This window comes from Anastrepha ludens, chromosome 5 (genome assembly GCF_028408465.1).
Source record: "Anastrepha ludens isolate Willacy chromosome 5, idAnaLude1.1, whole genome shotgun sequence".
Taxonomy (NCBI): Eukaryota; Metazoa; Arthropoda; class Insecta; order Diptera; family Tephritidae; genus Anastrepha; species Anastrepha ludens.
Genome location: NC_071501.1, coordinates 16,997,785 through 17,016,855, shown reverse-complemented (window position 1 = coordinate 17,016,855; position 19,071 = coordinate 16,997,785). Strand labels below are relative to the sequence as shown.

General features: G+C 35.5%; 1 protein-coding gene across 2 annotated transcripts; it reads left to right on the top strand.

The window, feature by feature from the left end:
- The first annotated feature begins 134 nt into the window (after nucleotides 1-134).
- LOC128862818 (CCR4-NOT transcription complex subunit 3) lies at nucleotides 135-10,302 on the top strand. Of its 2 annotated transcripts, none has more exons than XM_054101575.1 (12): nucleotides 135-1,113; nucleotides 3,349-3,446; nucleotides 4,525-4,659; nucleotides 4,778-5,113; nucleotides 5,356-5,479; nucleotides 6,201-6,550; nucleotides 6,619-6,691; nucleotides 6,753-7,163; nucleotides 7,710-7,877; nucleotides 7,960-8,855; nucleotides 8,932-9,141; nucleotides 9,357-10,302. In XM_054101575.1, the coding sequence occupies exons 1-12, from the start codon at nucleotides 1,089-1,091 to the stop codon at nucleotides 9,453-9,455; spliced, it is 2,925 nt and encodes a 974-aa protein (XP_053957550.1). In that variant the 5' UTR covers nucleotides 135-1,088; the 3' UTR covers nucleotides 9,456-10,302. The 2 variants fall into 2 exon arrangements, with proteins under 2 accessions (XP_053957550.1, XP_053957549.1); XM_054101574.1 differs by having other exon boundaries at nucleotides 6,174-6,550.
- The last annotated feature ends 8,769 nt before the right edge of the window (nucleotides 10,303-19,071 follow it).

Below are 19,071 nucleotides of genomic sequence, written 5' to 3'. Positions count from 1 at the left end.
CCACAAATGTTGGTGAATGTCAAAAAATGAAATGGATCGATTCGGGATAAATTATTTAAAAAAAATCTTAAATTATTCTACCTTCATGGACTCAACCCTGCGTACGAAAAAAAGGCGAGAAGTCGCCATCTTGGAAATTAGACAAAAAGCACTGGAAGAAGAAGAAAAATCGAAACAATTGACAGCGCCAGCGAGCAGAAAAATCGCGTCAAAAATTTAATTATTCCTTACATTTACCTAAAATTCCGGCACCAAAAGCATTTCCAGACAAACGAAAAACGAATTGGCAAACACACTAACTGAAAATTGTGTAAAAACAGCTTAAAACTGGATCAACAGAAAAAGCAAAAAAAAGTTGAAGAAGCAAGTCTTAAAAGCAGAAACGAAAAAATTGCGAAGGCGACGAGTAGGAAAAAGTTTCGTTTTCCCTTTTGCGTTGCTCTTGCTGTTGCGTTTTCCGCCAGCGGAAAAGAAATTATCATTCGCAAGAGTTTGGGAAATAAACCATTGCAAACCATACTAAGTTAGCCTACAACGTGCGTAAGTGTAAAACACTTATTAACGGTATTGAATTTGCGCTAGTGCTATTGGAACGCGAATCTGAAAAAGGGGGAGCGACGGTATTCTCTCGTTTCAACTACTGCTGCCAATCAATCTGTCAAAGCCTCTATCCCTATTGAAGCATCGTACGTTAGGTGAAACATTTACTCATACATTTATAAGCTGTTAATCCACATGCTGAGGACGATTAGCAAACTGTAGCATTTGCAGAACTTTCGTTGTATGTTTGGTGTGGTATTAAGACTAGCTGATCTTTATATTCATCATATTCACCAGCGATCAATTTCATTCCAAAAAAGCATCAAGTGCAGCATCAAAACTTGTTAAAACTGGCTAACTACAAAACAACATAAACACTCGTGAAATTGTAAACCAACGTCGCGTCTGAAGATCAAGGTTTAGCCAGCAAAATTAGTGTACACTTCGCTCATATTACTGTGAAGTTCATCCATAACTTATCAAAAATTTCGGTTCATCTGGACTATGTCTGAGCATTTGCGTCGGCGAGTACAAAATCACACATAGCCATGGCTGCGACGAGAAAGTTGCAAGGTGAGCCCAATGATCAATATCGGTTAGGCTTTAGAAGCATCACAATATGAGTATCTTCTCATTTTCATTATAATGAGATTAATATGCTTGTTTTATTACTGCACCTCAGAACATTTTCAATAATACCTTATACTTAGGGACTGTTTGCATAAGTTTGAAAAACTGTTTTCAATTTCTCATCTTATGAATATTGAAATAGAGAGCGCATACAATTTTTAGGATAATAATTATGTAGAATGTCACATACAGGCATTGGGAATATTAATAATGTTTTTCATGCCTGAAAATAGAAGAACCTGTCATAATACACATTTTCCATGTACCCACGTTTACTTGACCATTTTTAAGAGATGCTGTTATAATCTTTTAAGGTAAATCTAAGTTCGAAAGAGTTTGCAAAAACTTGTATTATAATTTTAACGATAAAATCACAGCATTAAACTAAGATATGCTGAGAAATAGAAGCCGTGTCAGGTCTGACGTAATGAATTCGAGTCTATGCGGTCATGTTGATAAGTTAGCAATTTAATGAGATGATTTTTTTATAATCGAAGATTCGCACTGTTACTTCAGTAGAGTTTTCCAAACATATATGGGGAATGTTTAAGCTGTTACAACAACAACAAGCCGTATATTTTTTGGAGAATTCAGCTGAAGTGGCTGACCTTGGCGGGATACAAATGCAGGTGATTCCGTCACGTAGAACCCACTCTTGTCAAACACTTCAGTTGTTGTTGTTGTTGTAACAGCATAAACATTTCCTATAAATTTTTGGGAAATTCTGCTAAAGGGATTGACCTTGGCGTATATAAATCAGAGTAGTTCCGGTCACGCAAAACCGGCTATTGTGGGAACGTCTCAGTTGACACGTTGACACAACAACAACATCATAAAATGATGTCGTGAAAGTTTTAAGATTTGACGATTTAAGTAAAGAGTAAATGATACAATTTGAGCATTTGTAAATGGTGGTCATGGATTTAGGTTAAATTTTTGAAGGAAGGCCTACTGAATATAGATTTATATTGTTTATATTTGTGCATATATTGATAGTTTTTTAATTTTTTCCATTGCTCACACAGGTTTGTTTGTCCATCATCCGTTTGTTGTTTTGAAATGGAAGGTGTTTTTTTTTTGTCATTTTCTTTATTATTTTATAAGTATGAAGGCTGCTTGATTAAATTACGAGCAGATAAGAGAAAAGTAATACGTCTTTGCTTACTACATTTCAAACAACCCGCAGAATATTTTGGAAGCAGCTAAGTTATAATCGAACAAGTCATTAAGTCCATGCATCTATTATAATTAAAAAAATAGGTCAGTGTAATAACATGACATTACAACTACATATAAACCATACATTTACATCCATCCCTTATACGAGTATTTATCCACGCGTGCCGTCGAATAAATAACACTTAATGCAAATGCGCGATTTGCACTGCAAGGAGTTCCTTTTTAACAGGCGGAAACATTTTTTTTTTGTTACGAGTAAAAAAATAAAAAAAGTAATTAAATTAAAATTATTATTTGGTTTTTTGAAGTATAGATAAATAAATATTTGCCACTCCGCCCTTTGTCATGACCCTTTAATTGCTTTTGAAAAATAAAAATAAAGCATTAAAATTGTTGTGTGTAAAAAGATATATCTATCCATCTATCACAACACATTTTCCGAAATCGGTGAGTACCAATCAACTCTGCAATTTTAAGCAAATAATCAAGTAACTGCGAGCAGATGGTCAACTGGATATCCATAGTCACTCGCAAAAAATGTGTTTACCTCTGTGAGACTAATCACGCCACCCACTAGCCACCCTGAAACCACCCGTGGCACACAAAACCAAACGCGAATAAGAAACTACCCATCTTACGCGCGTACTCGTGCAGTGTTTTTTTTTTTTGCCCATCCCCTGACATTTATGTTCAATTTGCAGTTTAAACGATATTGTAGCGAAAAAATTGTACGCACTAAAATCTATTGAAGCTTTGCGTCATGCTATGTAATAAAATTTTTGTGCAACATTAGTACCAACAGTTTTTGCATGCGTATAAACTATGCCTACTTATATAAGTAATTGGCGGGTACATCCTTTGTTGGGTGTATGACAGTTATAGGTACATACTTACCCACATAAACAAATACATGTCAATGCAGCACATTGCCTTGCAGTTTAATTTGTATATATTTTTCTAATAGAAAAAATATATAAAATTAGTTTACTTTTTTTACAGGTGAAATAGACAGATGTCTGAAAAAGGTTGCGGAAGGAGTGGAAACATTCGAGGATATATGGAAAAAAGTGCATAATGCTACAAACAGTAATCAGAAGGTATGTAAAGTCATATTAACTTTTCCGTAGCTGCTTTTATTTACAATTTGCTACATCCACTTATACATGAATTAATACGATGGTAGGCGGCCGCCATAGCCGAATGCGTTGGTGCGTGACTGCCATTCGGAGTTCAAAGAGAACGTAGGTTCGAATCTCGGTGAAACACCAAATTTAAGAAAAAGTTTTTTTTCTAATAGCGGCAGGCAATGGCAAACCTCCAAGTGTATTTCTGAAAAAAACTCCTCATAAAAAATATCTGCCATTCGGAGTCGGCTTAAAAGTGTAGGTCCCTCCATTTGTGGAACAATATCAACACGCGCACCACAAATAGGGTGAGGAGCTCGGCCAAACACCCAGAAAGGGTGCACGCGCCAATCCAAAAAAAAGTACACGAATTTATCCAGAAGCTTACATTCACTTTATAGCAGGTGACCTGCCTTACTTGAATTGAAGTTTTGGATTTCATAAAAGTCTGTGCTATAGCAAATTATTTCCTTAGCCTAAACGTCATAAATCACAAAGGATTTTGAAAAATATGTATCGATTTCCAATCTAACTCCCAGTTGGGCAACTGTACATAATTAGTTTCGATCTGCTTCTGTTCGACTTTGCTGAAATAGTATTGATTTATTCAGCAAAGACGAAGGTAGAATACCTATATATGTGTATATCATACCAAACCGGACTATTTCTTTATATGATGAAGAGCTTCAGTTACCCCGCTATACTCGCGTAAGTTTGGCACAATTAATTTCTGGATACTGTAGCAGACTAAACTCCTATCTATCCAGAATCGACCCCGACATACCCAAAATATGTCCAGCATGGGTAGGCACTCCGCACGATCCTAACCACCTTTTAACATGCCCCATCAAATCTACTCGCCTAACACCCCTCTCTCTCTGGACCCAACCTGTCGGAATAGCACGTTTTTTGGTCTACCGCTAGATGAGTTAGACGATGATGATCGCTGACTACATTGCATTGACAGGGTTTAGTAAGCTGCTACAACAACATTTCTTTATACTTAATTGTATGCAATAATTTTTTGTGTTTAAAATTGTCGAACTTTCAGGAAAAATATGAAGCAGATCTTAAAAAGGAAATCAAAAAGCTACAAAGGCTTCGGGATCAAATTAAATCATGGATTGCATCCGGGGAGATCAAAGATAAAAGCCAGCTGCTGGAAAATAGGCGTCTCATTGAAACAGTAAGTACAAGTGAACTATCTATTGTCGTCGTACAAAATTTGTACAGCATTTCAAAATTATTTTTTGAAAGTTTTCTTAAACTGGTAACGCAAACTGATTTGTCACCCATATTTATAGCAAATGGAACGTTTCAAGATCGTAGAACGTGAAACGAAAACGAAAGCGTACTCGAAAGAAGGTCTTGGCGCTGCACAAAAAATGGATCCAGCTCAACGTATTAAAGATGAGACTCGTAACTGGCTAACATCGTCAATAAGTTCGTTGCAATTGCAAATAGATCAATACGAAAGTGAGATTGAATCGTTATTGGCGGCTAAAAAGAAACGCCTTGATCGCGACAAACAGGATCGAATGGATGAGTTTCGTGTTAAGTTGGATCGTAATAAATTCCATGTTATGAAGCTGGAAACACTGTTAAGATTACTCGACAATGATGGTGTTGAAGCGGAACAGGTAAATTGGCAAATAAACGATTTGGGACAACTATTTTTTTGATATCAAAATGATAAACTATTGTGCAACAACATAAGAAGATTATATGGAGACAAACAACCACCACCAGTATTCCTCAATCATTTATGGGGAATATTTGTGATGTTACAACAACAAAAAACGCTGAAAAAAATGCATCTTTGCAAATATAAGTGTCATTCCATGTAGAAAACTAATTTCCTGTCTTTTATATACCCCAATAGGTGAATAAAATCAAGGATGATGTTGAATATTACATTGAATCCTCACAAGAGCCGAATTTCGAAGAGAATGAATTTCTTTATGATGACATTATTGGCCTGGACGATGTTGAATTATCTGGCACAGGTGAGTTGTGTGCGGCTGAGATTGAGTGTGAATGAATATGAAAATAAATACTAAGTGGTGTAAGTAATTACACAGTTGTGCCAATCATGTTTTCGTACATACAAAAAACAAAGATTGTGTGTGCATATGCATTAGGCTTTCTTATGAATATAATTTTTATACATATTTACACTCGTAAAGGTTATGTGCAGACGTATACTTATTTTATATATGTATGTTTCTGCCTTTATTTTCATATTTTAAACTGAATATCATCCACATCAACGGCTTAACATAAATATGTTCTCAATGTGATTAAAACCACAATATCCACAAAAACTAAAATCCCGTAAAATGTGTTGAATGAAATGATTTGATTTGTTGAACAACAACGTCATCCATCGGCCATCTAACAACTCACAACAACCACACAATACCTTTTGGCAATGCAACCGTTTTGCGTCAATTTGTGTGTGCATTGTTATATCACAACAACAATACGTAACGAATAACTGTATGTCGTATTATCCTTAAAATAAATTTAAAAAATAAAAAATTTTTAAATAAAAATACAATACACAAAACATCGAAACCACACGATTTCGATAAATTTGTTTGAAACGCTGTGGATCGTGTTCTACATCAACAACAAATGTTGTCTGAATGATGTTGAATGAATGACGGATTTGTGGTGTTAATGAATTTTATACTAAAGGTGTTTCACTTGGTATTCCATCATCAGCCACTACAGACAGCAACAACAGCAACGAGACGAGCGGTTCGCCGAGCAGCATAACATCGGGTGGCAGTCCTGTGCAATCACCACCACCAGTAGCGGGCTCACAGCAACAAGTACAACAACTGTGTGCGGCGGCAGCGACGACAGCATCAACTGCGACGTTAACAGCTACAAGTAATGCGTCGACGGCGCAACAACAACAGCAGCAGCAAAGTAATATCAGCAACAATATGAATTATGCAGCTGAGGCAGCAGCGGCGGCGGCAGCGACAGCGTCGGCGAACAGTAATATAGACACGGCAGCCAGCGATAAAAGGAACAAAAATGAGAGTAATTCTAGTAGCAAAGTAAAAGTAAGTAATCGGTATTTAATGTAGTAATTTATTTGTGGCTAATATACTTTTATTTATCACTTTTACAGCAACCTGTTAAACCTACGGCAGTACGCGCAGCCAATAGCAGCGGAAAATCTTCTAGCGGTTCGATATCAGAAAGTTTGTTACACCAACTTTACACTTCAAATTTGTTTTACTCATGTTGCCTTTTTATTAATAGCGTCTTCAAATAAAGCGATTAGTTCGACACCCAACAAGAATCATCAACAGCAGCAGCAGCAACAACAACCTACGGCTGCAGCAGTGGTTGCAGCAGCCATGGCTGGTCAAACCACGCCTTCATCAACAACAACAACGGCAAATAGCATAGGTGGTGTTCCGCCCACATTAGCAGCCACTGTTGCAGCAGCCGCAGCAATGGCTGCTGGCCACAGTCCTGCGTTGCAACAGCATGCGCCGGCGCCTAGTTTAAACACAACAAACGTAGCGACAGTAGTAGGGGGTGCGACTACGGTAGCCGCCACTGTTGCGACTAATAACGGTAGCAGCAACAGTAACAACATTCAAGGCCAATCTGTGATTCAAGCGACGCCAACGATTGCATTTGCGGCTGTAGCGAAAAATAACACATGTAAGTGTTGTGGGGCGATAAGCAGAAAAAGGGTCTTAGGTTACCTTAACGTAAATTTGGTCGATGTTACTTTAAAAATCATATTGGAAATGCGCACTATTGTTTCGTGAATATTTTTTATGTTTTTGCTGTATATTAACATCTTACGGGCGAATTTAGTTTCACTTATGAACCGCCGTAGCCGAATGGGTTGGTGCGTGATTACCATTCGGAATTCACTGAGAGGTCGTTGGTTCGAATCTCGGTGAAAGCAAAATTAATAAAAACATTTTTCTAATAGCGGTCGCCCCTCGGCAGGCAATGGCAAACCTCCGAGTGTATTTCTGCCATGAAAAAGCTCCTCATAAAAATATCTGCCGTTCGGAGTCGGCTTGAAACTGTAGGTCCGTCCATTTGTGGAACAACATCAAGACGCACACCACAAATAGGAGGAGGAGCTCGGCCAAACACCTAACAGAAGTGTACGCGCCAATTATTTTTTTTTTTTTTTTTATGAAATTTATATTATGCGAGATAAATAAATAATAAATATATCAATTGTTTTAGCACATCTTGAAAATGGACCTGTGCACCCGGCGACATCATATGCGATGGCGGCTCCAACGGTAGCGTCCATAGTAGGCTCCAATGTGCAGCACCAGCAACAACAACAGCAGCAGCAACAACAGCAACAGTTATCCAATCTTCAAACGAATTCCTCACATTTACAAAACGGTTTGTCTTTGCATTTGAAACTGCTTACCTTATTCACGTAATTTAAAAATATATGTTCCTCTCTTTTATTGCATTTGTACAGCGCATAGCAACACTTCCAACAGCAACCCATCCAATAGTTTAGCGAACGCGGTTCAACAAGGAAGTGCAGCTGTCGCAGCAGCAGCCGCCGTCGCAGCCGGAGTAGTGGTGAATAACGTTGGCAGCAATAATCTGGCAAATTGCATTTCCCCGAATGGTATCTCGCAAGTAATTGGAACACCGCAACAACAGCAACAACAAGTTATTGGTGTAGCCAATAATAGCACACGCGCTTCACCGGGCTTACTTTCGCCGAAGCATATGAATGGCTTGCCTGTGTCTACGGCCAACATTAACAACAACAACAACGCTGTGGATGCAATTTCATTAAAGACGATGGCTCAAGAAGCTATTAACCGATCGGTAATCGACACAAATTCATTGACGCAAGGACCTGGTCAACAAATTGACAATAGACAGCAGCAGCAAGCGCAGCAATCACAACAGGTCTTGCAGCATTTTTCAACCGAAACAACTGCCAATCAGCAACAGCAACAACAACTGGCGGGAGGTTTGGCAGCAGCAGCAGTCGCCTTTGCTGCAGCAGCCGCAGCAACCAATGGGCCGACAACGGCGGGTGCGGGCCCAGTCGGCAGTGCAGTTCCCAGTGGGCTAGCTGGTTTAACGAACGCAGCTGTGGGGCAGCCTGGAGCTAGTAATAGTGGTGTTAATGCACCTGTAGGTAGCAAACCACATCAGCAACCCACAAATGAAGCGCATATAACGCCTTTATTGGGCGTTGCACCATTGGGTACATTGCCTTTGCATAAAGATCACCAATTGCAATTCAAAATGATGGAAGCCGCTTACTATCATCTCCCGACGCCAGCCGATTCGGAGAGATTAAATATATACCTGCCGCGAACGCCAGTGCCGACACCACTGCACTATCCTCAGGTTAATATGAATGAATGTAATGAAACTTTTTTGTTTGTACCTAAAAACTCCGTATTCTTTCCTGCGCGCTAAACAGCAACAGCTTCCACTCTACGATACCGTTGAATTTTATCAACGACTCTCAACCGAAACGCTCTTCTTTGTTTTCTATTATATGGAAGGTTCGAAGGCGCAATATTTAGCAGCGAAAGCATTGAAAAAGCAAAGCTGGCGATTTCACACAAAGTACATGATGTGGTTCCAAAGGCATGAGGAACCAAAAATTATTAATGATGATTACGAACAGGTGTGTATTCTGCTAGCAAGGTAATCTGCTGCCGAAGCTCGAGTATGTCGGAAATGTATTGCAACATTTTGTTCAACATACAAAGCAAAGAAAAAATATTACTTACTTTATTATGCTATCTGAAATATTTTTCATCGTTTTATTGAGTTTCGACTGCGTTAGTTTTTGAATATTGTAAAGGGTAATAAGTTGTTATCTTTTGTTTCTTTTTCTAGGGTACGTACATCTATTTTGATTACGAGAAATGGAGTCAACGCAAAAAGGAGGGATTCACTTTTGAATACAAGTACTTAGAAGACAAGGAGCTGAATTGATCTGATCGCTGTGCGTTGCAGCCAATGTAAAAAGAACTTTTGTTATAAAAAACATTTGAATAACTTCTAAGCTACATCAGCCAACAACAGCAACAATAAAAAACATCATTACCACCTCTTACAACAGCTATAACAACAGCAACAAAAATATGAAAACCAACAACAAATTCTTCAAAGAACCAACTGTAACAAGAACTACTACGTTTGCAATACCTGCTCAATTTTTTTTGTATGTTGTTCCTTTTTTAATTTGCTATGTTCACTTTTTTTCTGTTTATGAGTTCTCAAAATGCGTTAAAACGAGAAAAGAAAGCGAAAAAAATCAAATCTACAACATACAATCATACATCATATATAAATAGTGCATAAAAATTTATTGAAAAATTCCAAAACTGCTAAGAATTCTAATTTGAAAATATTTGAAACTGCTCTGGATCCTACAAAAAAACAAAAACAACAAAATTAGCATAGCGCTTTAATCAGTAGTAGTTTATATTAAAGCGAGGCTTAAAAAGGAACATAAAACGCTGGAAGCATCTGCGGCTGGCATATGTCGCCAAGGTTTCTGCCGCTACTGCAGCAGCACATGCTAAATGCAAACGTCAAAACCAGACATATAAATCCAAAAGAAACAGGAGTCACAGAAATGATTATGCTAACTCCATACACATACCTCTTTACACGATTATACATAGTACATCAATTAAATGATCCCATAAATTAACGTTGCTTGATTTCCTTCCTTGCCCCTAGCCCCCTTCACACAAATTATACAAACTTTATTTGGGCGCATTATATGTCGCCCAACTACAATTACCTAATTTCTCTAGGTCTACTTTTTTAGTTTCCCGTTTTTCCGTTTTGTATTCATTCATTGAACATAAAGCCATACACTTTGCAATTAACGAAAAATGGAAAAACCCCAACTACTATGCATATAATACTTTATAAAAGATGAAAATGTTTTACAAGAAAAAATAAATAAAAAAATGGTAAAAAGAGGTGAAGTTAAAAGAATATGATAACAAATAACTTTGAAGAACAAAAATCATCAAATGAAAAGTAAATACAAAAAAGAAAAAAAAAATACAAAAAAGGAAAATTTAAATCTTTTGAATAGAGGATTTAAGCTAATTTTTAAAATAAAAATTTAAAATATTATTACAAAAAATCATTGTCTTATTTAATATTTTGTTTTTAGCTCATGCAACATCATGTTCCTTTTAGTTTACGGTTTTGTTTCTTGTTCAAATCATGAAGAATTTATTGAATGATAATTAAGGCATTTACATATCCTATTCAGGGGTTTATGATAAAATGTCGTTATTCAAGCTCCGAGAACAGAAAAGTAGTTGCTTTCTATAGTCAACAAAATGCGGTGTATCAAAAAGCGCTATTTCATCGGGCACAGTGCCTTATCTGGCGACTCGAATTCAATAGTGAACGTTTTTGGTCCAATAAAAATAGTAGAAGAGTTAATTTTTGAGTGCGAGTTCAGCTTAGGTGAATCGATTCCGTTCAGCAATACTGCAGAAGTGTGTAAAATTATTTTGAACAATTTAAAATAAAACTCTTTTCAATCATACAAATGAAAAACTAATTCGAAAGTAAAAAAAATAAGGTTATCCATTATAAGACTTGCGTAAAAGTGTATCCGCTTCGTGATGTATAATTAGGCGGGTAGTGTGGCTGATAAATCTAATCGATCCCCCGGTGAAAACCCGCTCCTTGATGCGAAATGTGAAACTAATATTTTCTCTATATAAAATTATAAACCATTAACCTGTTGTAGAATGATGCATATTTTTCGGGGCGTAGTTATTTTTTTTATCGAAAATTTTATCATTATGATGTTAGTAGCGGTACCATTGATGGTGGGTAATTCGGTGAAACCAAACGTTCAGCTTGTTCAGCTCTTAAAATTTTTTGCAAAAATTTGACAAATGACGCACACAGGCTACTAAACAAAACGTATTTATAATAGTTTGAAAGAATATTGGACCGTTACTTGAAAAATTATAAAAAAGGTTTACTAAATGCTCAACTCTGTTTTGTATCACTTCTTTATTCATCGTTTTTTTTTTTTTTCGTTTTATTTTTCAAGCCCATTTCATTTAATTTTACTAATCTAAATTAATTTCGGTTTTCAAGTTTAAATCCACACTATTAAAGAGTTAAAATTAACCAATGAACAACACAAAAGAAGATTCACATCAGTTTGTAGTTATTAATTAACGATTTACTAACAAAAAAGGAAATTTGGAAAAGAAAAATAATTAACTATAAAATTTGACAGTATTACGATTACTCTGAATTGAGAAAATGAGTACACAATTTATGGAGACACTTTTGGAGGCAGCGAAACGTAATTGGAGAGTAAAAGATTTACACAGATCATAAAAAAAGCAAAAATGTTTAAGCAGCATCCTGTATTATGCGCAGTTGCAAATTTTAACGGAGCTTTTTTGTTCGAAAACTTATTGTTCGTGCATCAAGGCGCATAGTATTGTCTAACAAGATAAAGCAATTATATTTGTATCTCTAAATTTTTGATAAAATACATTGTAAAGCCTTCAAAAACCACTAAATTACCAGGTTCAGACCAGGATTGATAGTAATTTAAAGGTATTTTAAAGAAAATACAAAAATATCAGTTCAACCCATTCGACCCCAACATTGCCTGAGCATAGATAACTAGATGTGAAACTTATTCATTTTGAGAGAGAGCGCGCCCATGAGGACGTTTCAAAACTTGGTAGCACTCACACATTATGGGATTTTGAACAGCTGATAGGCGAAATGGCTGGCTACCAGAAGAAACGCGCCAAAAATAGTTGACGAAAACAGTTCCTTTTTTCTTAGTGGAGAAATGACGCGTTGAAATGTTTATAATTATTTGTCTTAAAATTAATTCAATTGAAATGTAATAATTGAAGGGAGTTTGTAGAATCCAAAGCTCGTTATATCCCTTTCGACTTCTACTTTTAATTAGTCTTATGTACATAATGTAATTTTATTGAAAACTGTGTGTTGGTTTATGTAAATTTGTATATACGTAAATATTCTATGGTTGAAAAGCGTAAGTAAGGGAACCGAATTTGTGTTTGAGATATTTTACAAAAATTAAAGGTAATCTGCTTTAACTTATTCTATTCGTTGTTTGAGAATTTTTTTTTGTTACCCAATTTCTGTGTTATATTAAAAAATCGCAATAAGTCATGTTTTTAATTATAACTTATGTTTTTCGCGTTCATTACTTTATTATTATTAAATTACTTTTGTATTTCAGTTTTAAATAATTTCATTTACATATAAATTTTAAAATTTTTTGCTTATTTATGTACATATTTCATACGGATTGTGCTTATTTTTAGTATATGTAGCTGTTTACGAGTGATATAAGGTTCTTGGGCAACCGCACACTAAATACTAACCTCAATGATGGTGTGGAAACTAAAAATTCCAGACCTTTGGTTCAAAAATACCCAATTCATGTTTCTACCGGTGTGGCAATATTGGAAAATGTTATAAAAAATGCACATTTTTCAGCGCTCTCTCGGGAAAAAGAGTTTCACATCTAGTCATCTATGGCCTGAGAGCAATTTCGCATGTTGTAGGCTTACCAGATGCGTTCTTTTGTTTATCGTTCATGAATCGTAACGATAACAGTAGTCATATGTGTCTGTACAGAGTGCTCGTATGAAAAATAATAACTCAGTTATGAGACATTTAGCAAAATAATATATTTCTCAAAAACCTGCAAAAGTGTTGGCGGATCACTTTTCAGTATGCAGCAAAACGTTTTTAAATGTACATTTTCCCCAAATAATTATAACGAAAATTAGAAATGTTTAAATGAAATAGTTTTTAACAAGCATTAAATTTAATATTCATGAAAGGAAATACTGTTTCGAGCAAATTTTATACCACTAATGCCAAAATTTGATCACAAGTAATTTTCCATAGCTCCCAAACAGATGAGTATGATGACTTGGAATTTTATGTAGACACCTCCAGAATAAATATAAACATAATTACAAATAAAAAAGTTTCAAGTCAAAGAAAAAGTAATCGAGGTCGAAAAGGTTAAATTTATGTGAAGTAAGCAAAAGGTTTGCCTTCAAATTTCATAAAAGTTCAGAGGCGTTGTTTTTTTTTAAAGTTATATAAAGTCTTTTAAAAGTGACGCCTAGATGTCTTTAATGCATAATTCCTAGAGAGTACCCCTTTTATGTCATCGTTGATATTTAACACTTGATTACACGATAGAAGTTAGGTTAGGTTTTTGTGGCATTGGCCAAATTTTTCTGATGGAAATAATCGTCCGAACGAGTCGATAATTCAAAGGTTGGTAAAAAAATGTCAAGAAACTGATTCTGCCGTGGATAGAAAAAGGAGTGGCAGATCAAAAACTGGACGTTCTGTTGAGAATATTTCTGCTTTTAGGACGTTCTTAACAATTTGGTATTCATGAATTGGCTTGAATATTTTAATTCTCATATGACAGCCTGTAGATGTGCTTAGGGTGGATATTTAAATGTAATTTTTCACATATAATTGTTAAGGGCCGTATTTTGAATAAAATTCGTGAAACCTGAAAGAATCTAAAGTCTTACATGTTTCATTTAAAAACAATATTTAGACGCGTCTTTGGAAAGACCCTTTATATGTAAAGAAGTATACTTATATATCCGGTGAAAAACTGTATTTCGTGTTTTTTCACTAGGCACCACTGCTGAGTCAATTTAAATGCTGAAATCGAAATTTAAACTTTTTTTATTTTAAAAATACTAAAATACCTAAAACGACCCATCCGCAAGTTGGCTAACGCGGCTGCTTGAGCAATTCAGTTTAACACAATCGCAGCTTAACTGGCGAACAGGTCTCACGTCATCGGAGTCCAGCCACTCCCCATTGCAGCAGACGAAGAGCTCCAACTTCCCCGAGAGTCCCACGTACCTTTGGCACATTACGTTCTGAATACTGTAACAGGTTAAACTCCTACCTATCCAGAATCGACCCCGATATATTAAACATATGTCCGGCATGTAAAGCCACCCCGCACGACACTAACCACCTTTTCACATGCCCCATCACATCCACTCATCTTACACCCCTCTCCCTCTGGAACCAATCTGTCGAAACAGCAAGTTTCCTGGGCCTACCGTTAGATGAGTTAGACGAAGACGAACGGTGATTATACTACACTGACAGGGCAAAGTTACTGCTACAACAACAGCAGGTCTTACGTGAATTTGACTAAGGTTGATAACCTGTTCATATTATTTTCATAAGTTAATTCCACTTTTCCATTAACTAGTCTCATTCTTCGAGCTTGCTGTAGAAAATTAAACTCTTCGGCGCGTCAAAGAGTCAAAGTAACGGACTGGCTCCTAATGTTAATATTCATGGCTTTGAGTGCTTTCGGCTGACCGATTGAGTTGCAGGGTTGAAGAAATGAAAAAACAATCACTTATTAATCACATAATTGGTGATGCAAACACCAAAAAAAAAAAAAAAAAAAAATTTAAATAGATCGTCGCTGTTATAAAAAAATTTAAATAAATAAAATGCAAGAAAGTTAATCGAAAATTGACTTATTTAGAAAATAAGTAACCATTAGTTTAGAGTAAAACTGTGCTAATTCTACTCAATTCTCTGCGAAAATCTCTGATGATACCCCATAAGCCACAGTTTACCTGAGATTTTTTTCATTTTATTTATTTTGACTTATGGACAAGAATGAATACCACGTAAATACAGCGACAATTTTTAAATTAAACGATGAAACAAACACGATAAATATTGGTAGTAATAAAATCTTTATAACATCTATTATGTATGAGCTGTCAAAACAACTTTTATCTTATTTTCTTCTTTATTAAGCGTACTAAGTTAAACTCAAAACTCGATTCTCTTTGTTTTAAACAAAATGGCGCAATTTAGACTTCTGACTTCTCTCATTAGGCTATGAACATTAATTTTTGTTACGGTATCTGCCGCTCTTTGCCAATTCAACAACAGCAGTTTAAACCAAATTTTTTTTTTTTTTGTTTTTGGCAATTTTCTTTCAACAATTGCCCAATATTTTTCAGTGGATAGTTTGGTGAGTTGTGGTCCTTTTGAACAATATTTACCCCGTGGTTTTCATGCCAGTTCATGGCAAGACGGCTATAATGACACAATGCTAAACCGGGCCAGAACAGAACTGAGTCTGTATGTTCTTTTATTTACGTTTTTGCAAACACTCCTTCATATAAATTTCTTGATTTATAGTGCCTGTACTAATGGTCGTGATGCTTTTCATACCACACTGGCAGATGGCTTGCGAAACCAAATATTTTTTAGGCAACTTGTCTAACATTTTTAGCGTAACTCCTTTAGGAACTCCTCCTCTCTTCGTTGCAGTAAAAACAGCTTTAAGTCTGCTTTGACGTATGTTTATGGATGCCTTGTCTGTATAATCTTCATGTACGTACTTTAGTACTCTTAATTGGTTTTCGTTTGGATTGTGTGCTACAATCTATTTATATGATCGCAAACCTTCACTTTTGCGCCATTTTTTAAGTAACATTTCGGACATATTGTCCTGTTTCGCAGCATCTCGAAGTGAAAGGCAAGTTTTTTTCAAATTAATGGCACCACTTCTTTTCATCCACTTTCAGGCCTTCCTTAAACCGAAAAGGTTTCATTAAATTTTTTAGTACAGGTATATAAGTTCCCGTACTTTTCGGACTATTTAAGGTTTTGCTATGGCATTGTGCGACAAATGATCATTTTCTTGCTTTTCGCGCACAATTTTCTCTGCAAGCTCACACTCAACCGAACACATTTTGCAGAATACGCAGAAGTTACGAACGAGAAGTGATACGTCAATTAATTATGGCAACAAACACTATAAATATGTGTATTCATATTTTAGTAGTTGGAGTAGTTTTACGCAACTAACGAGTAAACACAATCGAATAGTTTTTTCGTGTACATGCTTTATATGTCTGCCTATAGCAATATAATTAAATGGCAGCCATAATAAAAGTAAATGGCTGTATGAGTGAAGGATACATTTCCTTTGAAGGATGTATTTCAGATTTCAGAGAACCGCTTCTTGAATTTTTTACAATATTTTAGAAATGCTGCATACTCGTGCGGAGATACTATCCACGCATTAGATTATTGGTCATATCTTCTGTGTAGATGTCCAGCACCTCAAGGCTTTCAAGTCTCTAGGAGACCACTTTTTCGCCGATCCGGCAGTTTTAATACCACAACATAGGGTATATTGAGATTTACCAAAATATCAATCAAATTGAATAGTCTTAGATAAATTCTCCCGTTATCGGTCCTTATTGCCTCCAAGTTACCATATGAAAAAATTTTCCATAACAGAAATTTACTCGAAGTTTCCTAACGTTCCTACGCTATTGCTTGACCGTGCCCTTTAAGTGAATGAAATCGGACAACAAATACGCCTACCTTTCTTACAACCGAAATATTGACAAAGATAGAAAATGACTCCGTTTGAGGCTAGTAAAGAAATAATATACCGATTTTGTACATAATAATCTTTAACTTAGAAATATTATTCATATAAGATTCTGCTTACTAAGGGTTACAGGCTCTTTGAATTTCATACCGTTTTCGCAACTAACCACTATCACATTTTCGTTCTCTCAAAAGCTTGTTGTCGTTGTTGTAGCAGCATTAACATTTTCCATTGTTGTACGGGACATGCAACTGGGGCAAAATCTGGGTTCTAGTAATGTAGAACCGCCTGCCGTGGGAACGTTCAAAAGCTCGTAAAACTCTTGGGTTGATATATTTATAGGTTAGTTGATGTGCCCTTTGACATTTGTGCTTAGGTTTAAAGTGAAGCAGACTTGAAAATAATTGAACTAAATTGCAGTTTTATAACTAGCAAATTGGTATTTGTCAAGATTAAGAAAACGAAAAGAGTAAAACGGCCAATTTTTTTATTTATAGTATGTTTAAAATACTGTTTAAGGAAAAAAGAAGCAAATATTTATGCTTTTATTTATTCTTACTGATTTGCTGCCTAAATAATTGGTGTTTAATCAGAAGTCAGTGAGTTATATGAAAATTCAAAATTTGAAAAATGTTTTTGGTAGTTGATCCCACTTAGTTGAGGTCTTCTAAATTCAATGGTGCTGCCTGTATTGTCAGATAAGCTTCAGTTTTAAAGATAATATATATATATGTATAGATATTTGATACTTTTATTCCTATATGAAACATAGGACCTCAACAAATTTTTGCCGCTGGTCCCGACTTTGCGCCAGTATTTCAACTTCACTCCATGTTTTGCTTGTCTTTTTCATCTACGCCTTAATTATCCTTCTTAGTTTGTTAGACAACCTTCCTCTGCGGCGATTGCTCCACGGGTTCAATTGAACTCAAGAAAATGGTAGTTTGCAAATTTAGCTTGGGACCGATGAGAACTCAGAACAACCTTATATTTTCTTAGAAATGGAAAGCCGTCTTAGCGTATATAATCGTATTATATATAAAATACAAAAATAATATCCAATGCATTTTAATGTTTGTTTTTTAGGTATAATTATACGGTGCCATTTATATATGTTTTTACTAACAGCCGGATGGCACCAACACTCACGATCATACATATTTTGCCTGGCTTATTTGATTAGTTTGAATATTTAATCAAAAATTAAAAAAACAAAAATACAGCAGCCCAGTGAGGAAAAGCAAACACTTAAAAAAGGACCCATTTTATTAATCGTGAGCGAATTGCAAAAAAGAGCGAAAAGTACACACTCTGATTCGTGTTTAGTTTAAATAGTTAGCCAACAAAAACAGGTAACTAGAGCGTGCCTGTAGAAAAAAACAGCAAAAACTTGGAAACGAAACTTGGTTTTGCTCGCCAGAGAATCGTAAAAAGGAACTGAGGTATGCATTTTTGATGAGTGGACATATCACTCGTTTATTGCACGAGTGTCATAATCCAAATAACAAAAAATTCGAGAAAAACGTCTTCAAAGTGTTCAATTCACTATGCCGCCTCAAATGAAAGTAACAATACATATGAGCATCAATTTGTATCGCCATGAATTTTTTATACAGCATCAAAGCAAGGCTTGTAGTCATTTCTGCATATTTATCTACAACAAAATATTATTTTCTTTGTATTATGACCCTCTTGCAGTAAATGGTGATATATTCTTCACCCAGTAGTTAACAGATAACGAAAAGGGTTTGATAATTTCCTGACACTGAATGTGTCTACAGCTGCTTCATATCGCTAATTAGTAAAAGCAACTAACAGCTAAAAGCTTAACACAATCGAACTATTACAATATAATAATTTTTGCACTGAAAATAACACTTCACGTTCATAAGCGACATTTTCACTGTAATTTATAATTTAACACGAAAATAGAATTGCTGTAAATTTTACTTGGTATTAGGATGTTACTTTCAATATTATTATGAATACAAACCAGTAAACTATCAATTTAATATAAATTTACATCAATTACGAGAACATTTAAACAAATTTTGATCGGAAAGGACCTACAATTTTACATACATATATAACACTCGAGCACCTGACAATTTGCTGCTGATTTAGATTTAGAAA